This window comes from Silurus aristotelis (genome assembly GCF_946808225.1).
Source record: "Silurus aristotelis genome assembly, chromosome: 3".
Taxonomy (NCBI): Eukaryota; Metazoa; Chordata; class Actinopteri; order Siluriformes; family Siluridae; genus Silurus; species Silurus aristotelis.
The window spans coordinates 10,041,659-10,051,935 of record NC_139576.1 but is presented as its reverse complement, the minus strand read 5'-3'; the positions used below and the strand labels follow the sequence as shown (position 1 = coordinate 10,051,935).

Genomic DNA, 10,277 nt, shown 5'->3' with positions numbered 1-10,277 from the left:
GATAGATAGATAGATAGATAGATAGATAGATAGATAGATAGATAGATAGATAGACAGACAGACAGACAGACAGACACACCTTCGCCTTCAGTTGTTTGCTATATTTTTACTTTGATTAAATAATGAAAACATCCAAACTATGCAATTATGTAGTAAACAACAAAAACGTGAAAAATGCCACACAATATCTTAAGGAGTTCCCAGAGGTGTTGAGTGCTTGTTGGCTGCTTTTCCTTTACTCTCCAGTCCTATTTATTTCAAAATGATCTTAAATGGATTTAGATCGAGTAATTGTGGAGGACAGGTCATCTGATGCAGCACTTCATCACTCTCCTGCTTGAACTAGAAGCTTTTACCAAAACTAGAGGTGTGTTTGGGGTCATTGACCTGTTGGAAAACAAACTATATACCCAATAAATGCAAACCAGATGAGTCTGGCCTTAATTTAATTCTAAGTCTTTCAATGTGTCACCAAGTCAAGTCAAGAAGCTTTTTTTTGTCATTTCTACCATATATAGCTGTTGCAGTATACAGTGAAATAAAACAATGTTCCTCCAAAAGCCTAGTGCTACATTATACAACATAGAACGAGATCACACAACAGAAAGCTACATAACAGTACAGACAAAAAACAGTGCAGACAGACAACACAAGAGCCAGCAAAGCAAAGCACCATGACACCATCACACCTCATCCTCCACGCTTCGCATTGGGAACGACACAGTCAAGAACATATGCAATATGGGTGCAAGACAACTGATGGTCTAAAGCACATTAGGAGGATGATAAATATCACAAAAGACCTCTTGACCAGGCACACAAGTGAAATGAAAATCATTCTATGTGACTACCTCATGAATCAGATGAGAGAATGTGTCTCATAAGTGTGTCAAGGAGTCATCAATGCTATATATAGCTACATTTGACAATATAATTAAACATATTCTGGTTTAGTTTTGTTTACTACATAATTCCATACATGTTCTTTCGTATTATTTTTCACAGGATATCAGTATTAATATACAATGTTGAAAATATTAAAAAAATAAAGTACAAACATGGTAGGAGAAGGCGTGTCCGAGCATTTGACTTTTTTAGCAGTGTATTCTTAGTTTACTTCCTCAACAGCTTCTGCACATCTTTCACTCCCCATAGCCTTTCTGTTTATTTGTTGTACTTATATTTACATGTTTATCTGCACTTGATAATTTGCACTTGATAAGTTCTAGAATCATCATCATCATTTTTTCAGCAGACATATAAGACTTCTTGTGTTGTCTTCTGACCTTAAAGTTACATCCATTGAACTGTTATTTATGTAGAATTTGTGACTTTTCTAACCAGTTTTGTCAAAAATATCCACTTTCAAAACATGAGCATTTTTGCCTCAATCACATTAATGAGGCAGTTTTGGTCCTTCCTGGGGTTTAAAATGTAAATCTTCTGATTGCAAGCTCTGAATTCACTATTTAGCTATTCCAGACAACCCCCAGCACGCTGTCCAGTATGATAGATAATATGCAATTTAAGAGCCCTCTAGGTGGCCCTTAAGGTGCCCTAATGCCTGCTCTGAAAATTAGAAAAAAGCAATGACGTGCAGTCTATAGTGCCCGAGTGTGTGAGAAAACATGATAAATTGCCCTCTAGGGTGCCCTTCTAGTGGAGATACAGTCCTTCAAAAACTGCCCTAATGGGTGCTTCTAAAATAGAAAAAGCATAAATTGATGCCTTTCAGGTGTCTCATTTGGTCTTCCAATTCTACCCATGTTTGCTATGCCTATTCTGTTTATGCAGGTTCTGTGTAGGTGTTATTTTTATGAATGCAGTAGAAATTTCTAATCTCTCTCTCTCTCTCTCTCTCTCTCTCTCTCTCTCTCTCTCTCTCTCTCTCTCTCTCTCTCTCTCTCTCTCTCTCTCTCTCTCTCTGAAAAACCTATTACTATGTCGCCATCTACTGTTCACTGAAGATAATACAAATACCTAAAAAGATTGAAGGCACAATCAAAAATATTATAATATATATATATATATATATATATATATATATATATATATATATATATATATATATATATATATATATATATATACAGTACAGACCAAAAGTTTGGACACACCTTCTCATTCAAAGAGTTTTCTTTATTTTCATGACTATGAAAATTGTAGAGTTACACTGAAGGCATCAAAACTATGAATTAACACATGTGGAATTATATACATAACAAAAAAGTGTGAAACAACTAAAAATGTCATATTGTAGGTTCTTCAAAGTAGCCACCTTTTGCTTAGATTACTGCTTTGCACACTCTTGGCATTCTCTTGATGCCTACTTTGAAGAACCTACAATATGACATATTTTCAGTTCATTTTTTTGTTATCTATATAATTCCACGTGTTAATTCATAGTTTTGATGCCTTCAGTGTGACTCTACAATTTTCATAGTCATAAATAAAGAAAACTCTTTGAATGAGAAGGTGTGTCCAAACTTTTGGTCTGTTCTGTGTGTATATATATATATATATATATATATATATATATATATATATATATATATATATATATATATATATATCTAATTGGCATGTGATCAGGTCCAGCAAAGCCTTCTCTGCTGGCCTAAACACTATCAGAAGCACCAACCTACATTTATTTACATTTATTTGTTGTTTGTTGTTATATTGCGTTTTTGTATTGTATTGATGAACAATTCTATAATTGCGACATGATAGTGGTGGTATTAAGAGATTAATTAAGTCTGGTAAGTCCCCACTGAAGGCCCAGATACTAAATGCATGGACCGCCACTAATATAATAATAATATTAATAATAATAATAATAATATTAATAATAATAATAATAATAATAATAATAATATGACAGGAATCGTTATTATTAATATTATTATTTATTTTTTTATCATTATTATTATTATTGGTGTTGTTATAAAGCATTATTTTCTCGATGCAAACCAGTATTAATTAAAAATAAAGAATTTATTTACAACAAATTATATTCATATACTCATATTCAGAAAACTGGTTCCTACAGATTTGTCAGTGTCTGTATATAATTGTGTAGTCTGTATTGTTTGTCCAGTAAACATCCGATGTGTGTATGTGTGTGTTACTGATACAGAATATAAGTGTGTAGACTGCGTGGTAACTGAAGAACTCTGGCTCTGTTCAGTCTTTTTTGGCCCAAAGAACGACGAATGCACAACCGGCTCATGTGTGACAGAGACCATGGACCTACAACACAAGACACAAATAAATATAAAAAAAAATTAGGTATTAGAAAAAGAGCTTTGCTGTTTACTACAACTGTTATAATGTTTTGCAGATGTTCTCTTGCCTGCTGTTTGCAGTAGATGCTGGATGCTGTTGTCTGTAGCCAGATCCAGTGGTGTCTTGCCTTCTGAATTGCTACACTTCCTTTCAGCCCCATGTTCCAGCAACAGGGCCACCTCCATGTTTCCACTCACTCGAACTGCAGCGTGCAGTGGAGTGTCAAGGCCACGGCCACACTGCACATTAGCACCTAAGCCAATATGATATAACACATTGTAACAACAGAATATAGTACATCGATGCATCAGACAATAGCTTCCATTTTTAGCTAAATCATCACTCCCTTGTTTTAAAATATATTTATCAGTATATCTTTTGTTTAGATATACAGCTTTATATAATTCCAAAATAAGTCTGTATTATAAATAAATTAACAAATCAAAAGGCGACTGCATTGTCACCTGAAACACAGAATTGAAATTAAAATAAACAATAATTAATTTAATTTCAATTTTATTTTGTGTTAGCTGTACAGTGTGTAAACACTTCAAACACTTTGCTTAAGGTTACATAACCCAAACCTGTTTGGAGCAAATGTTTATTTATATTTGTATGCTTATTATTATTTATTAAATGTTAATATAGTCTGAAGTGCAGAGCTACACCAACCAGGAAGATCTTCAAAAAACCACAGTAAAAGCAAGAATGAATATAGTTAAACATCTATATAGTCATGTGTTTCCATGGTGCCTGTGTGTGTGAGTCAATTTGTGTGTCTACTGACCCAAGATCAGAAGTTTCTCTACACACTCTGTGCTCCTGGTTTCACACGCACAGTAAAGCGGCGTGCCTACTTCCTCCAACTCCATATCAATGTCAATTCCACAAGACAGCAGCAACTCCACACAATCTGTGTGACCTGAAACATAATCACACTCAGTTTTACATGTATCTAAACATTTTAGTGCATAAATTAATTTAGTAATAAACTTAAACTGCATCGTAATTCGGGAACTGAAGGTCAGCTAGAAGATCTGGATGTTGTTGTTTTTTTTGTGGTTGGATATAAACATGAAATGTCTAATCTTATCAATATTGATTTGTTTAGGAAAAACTTTCTATTTTAGAGAAATATTCAGAGAATACAGTTTAAAAAACATACTGACAAGCAAATATGTCTGTTTCATTAAGTCTTTCTCTGATAAGTTTATCAGTTAGCTTTTATATCACAAGATTAAGAGTTTGTTTTTACAAAATATAAACCCTGATTTAACTGAGAAAACCAAACGGTATTTCAGTTTACAGAATAAATAAGGTTCTATGTTTGTGTTCACCAAATGTCGAGAGAAATTTACTTCTTATTTGCCTCAGATCAAAACAATATCAAAACTTCTATCTTTGATGCCTATATACGTATTTTGGACAGTAATAGTCGTAATAAGAACATTAAAACAGTGTAGTGAGGTGAATGAGCACACCTTGCTTTGCAGCAAAGTGGATCGGTGAGTTACGCAGGTGAGCTGGGTGATGGATGGAGCTATGCTTCAGAAGGAGTCGTAGAAGAGCAGTGTTACCACTGAAGCATGCGTTTAAGAGCGGTGTGGCTCCTTCAAGAGACACAGCGTTAGCCTGAGCAAAACACACACACACACATAAATAATCACTTATTTACATGCAAGCATATGTATTTATGAGAATTACATATGCAGGAATTTCAAAACATACATCAGCCCCATGTTCCAGCAGAAGTTTAGCACAGGAAACATGACCCCCTAGACAGGCCTCATGTAATGGAGTGATGCCATCCAGTGTGACCACACCAACCTGCATGCCCTGTCCAAACACAAGCATTGGTCACACTGTTAAATACATTACTCACACGGGCTTTTTGTAAATGAATTAACAATTCACGTGTGTAATGTGGATTTATAGACTTTATAGGGTTTCGAGTTTTTCTTTGTGTGGTATGCTGTACCTGGGATAGGAGACTCTTAAGTGGAAGAAGGCGGCCCTGTAAAGCTGCATCGTGGAGAGGAGTTCTGTCTGCCCAGGAACCTTTAAACAACAAGGTGCAAAATACAAAAACACTAATGTTAGACTTATTGTCCTTCTGACTGTCATTCATTGGTCATATGGTGTGAACGAAGGAAACTCTTTTATTTATTTATTTATTAGGTTTTTTTTTTCTCCTTGTGAAAGCCATCCCTCATAAATCCCATTAGATATTTGGAATGCACACAATGTAAACACATTCATTAAACTGGATCTTTCATTAAAAAAAAAAAAACAACTCACCTTCCATGAGTGTGTTACACACCCGTCCTCCATAGACCTGAAAAATTTGCTGCCACGGTTCATTCCAAACACACAATTCAGCCTGGGCAGCAGCCATCCTTTTAGACTTCTTGTTACAAAGGTTAACTTGTGTCTTGCTGAATCAAAGATCTAACATGTTCAGTTCAGTGAGACATTGCTTGCCAAGTTATATGGCCTTCAGAGCATAACATACTCCCACATGACAAAACTGTACCTCCTACCACTTATCATGCAAATACACACATCGGTCTCCCCAGCTTCCCCCACTGCAGCACAGCTCTTCTACATAATAATGTGACAAAGTTTCTGGAAACACACCTACCCTCACACACACACACACACACACACACACACACACACACACACACACACACACACACACACACACACACACACACACACACACACACACACACTCACCTATTACACAACAATGCAAAATAACATGTTCGACTTTAATAAAGGGAGAACCTCCTTAAATATAAACTAGGCGCTTCCAATCGAGTGCATTTTAAATGTACATTTCTTTCAATCTATTTACATAAACATTTAAACAATTCACTGCCCAATACTATGTCCAAGTTTGTAGGAAATGTGTGAATAGTTTGTGTGTGTGAAGGCATTCAGTCAAGGTGAGAACAGTGTGTTAATGAGGCTCCTCTTTGTAATCTTGAATGGAGAGTATCTGCAGTGTCTGAGAATGTGACCCATGTTTGGGTCTTATTGTCCTGTATGTCACACCCTGGCCATTATCTTTCTCAAGATAATGAGAAAAGATTCTCTTCTTTTTTTTCACGAAGGAAGTATATGGATAAAACTCAAATCTAATATTTTCACAAATATTATATTCGTAAATAATCACTATGAGCAAGTCAGGTATATGACAGCACTTATTAGTGTTTACTTTAAGTCAATATATCAAGAAGATGCACATTTTATAATCCTGAATGCATAAACACATTGGTAGACAGTTTTTTAGACATGGTTTTGTACATAACTGTACAGATAAATACATGGAAAAACAGGGAATATAAACTAAGGTGAAATTTTCCTCTACCATACCAAATGGTTGATAACATGAGGACCCTACATACAGTTAAACCGAGTTTAAAGGTAACTGCATGAATAGAAAAAAGCATTTTAACACTTTGACAAGGTTTCAGGTTGATTTATAAAATAAAATTTATAAAATGCTTCTTGCTTTCTTCTGTTTCAGAATTCGGACATACACTCAAATTACAGATTTAAACCTAAAATTAAAATAATTAATTCTCATCCCTGCTAAACATTGTAGTGGTTAATGGTATAAATTTGTGGGGGTTTTTTTTGTTTGTTTTTGTTAATTTTTGGATTTTTTGAAAATTTTTGGATTAGCACATTGATAAAAAGGTTTTAATGGGTTTTTCTCCCTAAAACATAAATCAATGTATTATGTGATTAGACATGGCTCACTGGCATGCCGGAGAAACAACTATTTATTAATACATTACTTTTTTGCCTTACTTTGCAAAAAAAAAAGAAAAGAAAAAAAGTCAGAATAACATTCCTTTAAAGTTGAAAGTTCATTCGTGGTCCTTGGGTGTTAAAATCTTAACTCGATCTAAAATTCGGACCATTGTAATTATTGTGACATGTCTCCACATTTTCAGGATTGTCCCTAAAACCACTTTTATTGATAATTCATTTTCTGTAAAAGTTTCATTGTGCTTAATAGAACACCATTCATTTAGTAGCACTAATGCACGAAGATTGGAGATATTTTCTGAATATTTTTTATGGGAGTCAGAATCTGGCTCACATTCTACAAAAAGCCCTTTTTATTCTACTTTGTTATTTGTTATTAATGGATGTCCAACAACACTATTATTTTATTGACATCATGCACAAATAACAGCCATCTGCATGAAATCTTTGGCTCACTATTTTAAGTTTGCACTTTTGAGTTTGAGGGGGTATTTTTTCTTTCAATGTTATTTTATATAATATGTTGGGATATTTTAATTTTACTTACCCGCCATAGTTGTATAGCAAATACTATGAAAAACAGTATTAAAATTAATTAGCTCAGTTTTTCCAGTATTCAGTATTGTTGTGTTTTTGTTAAATCTTCATCAAGTCAGGAAATCAAACTTAAAAAAACATAAAACCATGGCTCATTTCCCAATAAGTCTCTGGTCCATGACAATAATTAACTTAAATCGTGAACTAAAGTGAATGAAGAACAGTTTTTTTTTATCCTGGTGCATAGTTTAGATACGAGACAGTGGTTATTGGATTTTGTTGAAGATTAATTAATTCATTTATTTATTTATTATTTGGGCTTTGCTGTATTTTCCTCTGTCTGCTTCTAACTCCCAAAACATTTATTCTATTATTCTTTCTTATTCATTCCCAACTCCCTGTTGTCACACCACTGAGATTAAATGTTTGGGTAAGATCTGGAAAGTCAGATTCACAGATTCACTCCCTGAGCTTTAATGTTGTTAGATTTCTCCGTGCTGCTATAGTTGATATAAACATACTAACCAGTTTGCTAAGTGTTTCTGAAAAGTGCCGCTATTCCGACTGTGCAAAGAGTCTAGCCAAGTAGGCCTGAATTATAGACAGACAGAAATAATGAATGGAAGGAAAAATTCAGTGTACAAACTGGCTCTTCAAGAATACATCTTTAAAAATCAGTTAATAATTTGTTTAGACACACACAGTTGCAGGTAGTTAACCTGTATATAATAATGTGTTATCTGCTGTTGGCAAATGATGAATGTAACCAGTCAAACAGTGTGTCTAAAATCCCTCCTATTAAGGAAGTGCTGAGTCTGAGACAGGAGTCTGCAGTTCTTTATTGCTCTAACTTGCGCACATCCTTCCCAGCTCAGTCCCTCTACCTGGCCAATTGGTACAAATCCTTTTTCTCCTTCCTTAGTGTCCAACTTATCATACAGCTCCTCATATGCCTTTTCCTTGGCTTTCGCCACATCCCTCTTCACCTGCTGCCACATCTCCTTGTACTCCTGCCTACTTTTCTCATCACTCTGTCAATCCCACTTATGTTTTGTTAACCTCTTTCTCCTTATTCTCTCCTGCACTTCCTCATTCCACCACCACGTCTCTTTATCTTCCTTTCTGTTTCCAGATGTCACACCAAGTATCTTTCTAGCTGTCTCTTTTATCACTTCTGCAGTAGTTGCCCAATCATCCAGCACCTCTTCACCACCACCGAGCCCCTGTCTGACCTCTTCTCTGAACCTCACACTACAGTCTTCATCCTTCAGTTTTCACCATCTTATTCTTCTTTCAGTCCTCACTCTCCTCCTCTTCTTCTTCACTTCCAAAACCATCCTACAGACCACTATCCGATGCTTTCTAGCTACACTGTCCCCTGCCAACACCTTACAGTCTCCAGTCTCTCGGTGATTTAATAAGAAAAACAGTAGAAAAATATACATGTGAAAATGCTTTTATTAGCTTTGCCTATAGAAAAATTTTCATTACAGCTAAATAGCTGTTATAATTTAATTAGAAACGGAGAACTTGAATTGTACAACTATAAGGATATGTCTATAATCATTCTTCACTTTAAAAACAGAAACATTTCTTTCTATTTTTATAATTTTGAAAATACAGATGATTAAAAGATAGAAAAGTGTATATCTTCTATTTAGTGTATATCTTCCACTCTCTGGCATGACGAAACATCAACCTTCCATCCTGTTGACATCATAGGGGAAACCCTTTAGATCATAGAATCAAACAGGAACTTTTGGTCTAATTTTGTAGCTGTAATTACCTAAAGACTGCAGTATGTCTGCGTGACGATAACTTTAACAGATGGATTATTGTCCTTTTATCTGATTTGCAACCTTGAGAACATTAATGTCTCTAAATACCAAGGGTTGAATTTCTTACACCATTAAAATAATATAGTCGACAGTGTGCAGTGATAACAGACTGCTAAGCTGAGATAACAGGGCGTTAAATAAAATAGGAAAATCGGAAAAAACGATTTGTTTCAGGAGGAGCTCAAAACTGCATTAATGCCACTACAGAGAAAACCGAGGATCTTTAAAGACTTTAAACTGGAGTCAGACGGCAGAACACATAAAGGTTAGAAGGAATAATATTAATACTATCAATACATTTTGCATCATTCCACTAACTTGTATTTAATTCGATTTTTCACTTTTATTTATTTATTTTTTTACAGATTCAGGCCCAAAACACAGAGCACCAGATTAGGGCAGAGTTTGAGAAGCTTCACCAGTGTTTACGAGATGATTAAGAAAGAGCGTCTCCTTCTTACAAGTGAGGGTCATATAATCAGTATTTCTATTGCAATCTAAATATAAATTTTATTCCTACAATCAGAAACCTAAAGATTTGTGTAAAAATGGTGGTGTAAAGATGTACCACTGATTGTTGCTTTTTTTGGTTTTACAAGTTAAATGCCAACATTCCTGTGGTCCAATGGTGAATCTCTGTAATCATCTTAAATGATCAAGAAAACAAGAAAAACAGTTTTTTTCCAACCCAGTGATTCTTCATATCTCACACAATGCTTTCATATATCGCTAATAATACGGTTAAATAATTAAAATAGCAATAAATAGCATGATTTATATATGATTTATGTACAGCAATCTCTCAAGTGAAATAGCAGATGAATATCCACACAG

The 10,277-nt window shown here is 34.7% G+C and overlaps 1 protein-coding gene across 1 annotated transcript; it reads right to left on the bottom strand.

The window, feature by feature from the left end:
• Positions 1 to 2,975: 2,975 nt before the first annotated feature.
• asb11 (ankyrin repeat and SOCS box containing 11) lies at positions 2,976 to 5,779 on the bottom strand. Its single transcript, XM_083537890.1, has 7 exons — positions 5,584 to 5,779; positions 5,264 to 5,343; positions 5,014 to 5,121; positions 4,767 to 4,917; positions 4,073 to 4,207; positions 3,353 to 3,538; positions 2,976 to 3,249 (listed from the first exon to the last, which is right to left on the bottom strand). Exons 1-7 carry the CDS (start codon positions 5,678 to 5,680, stop codon positions 3,125 to 3,127), a joined length of 882 nt encoding a protein of 293 aa, XP_083394016.1. The 5' UTR covers positions 5,681 to 5,779; the 3' UTR covers positions 2,976 to 3,124.
• Between the last annotated feature and the right edge of the window lie 4,498 nt (positions 5,780 to 10,277).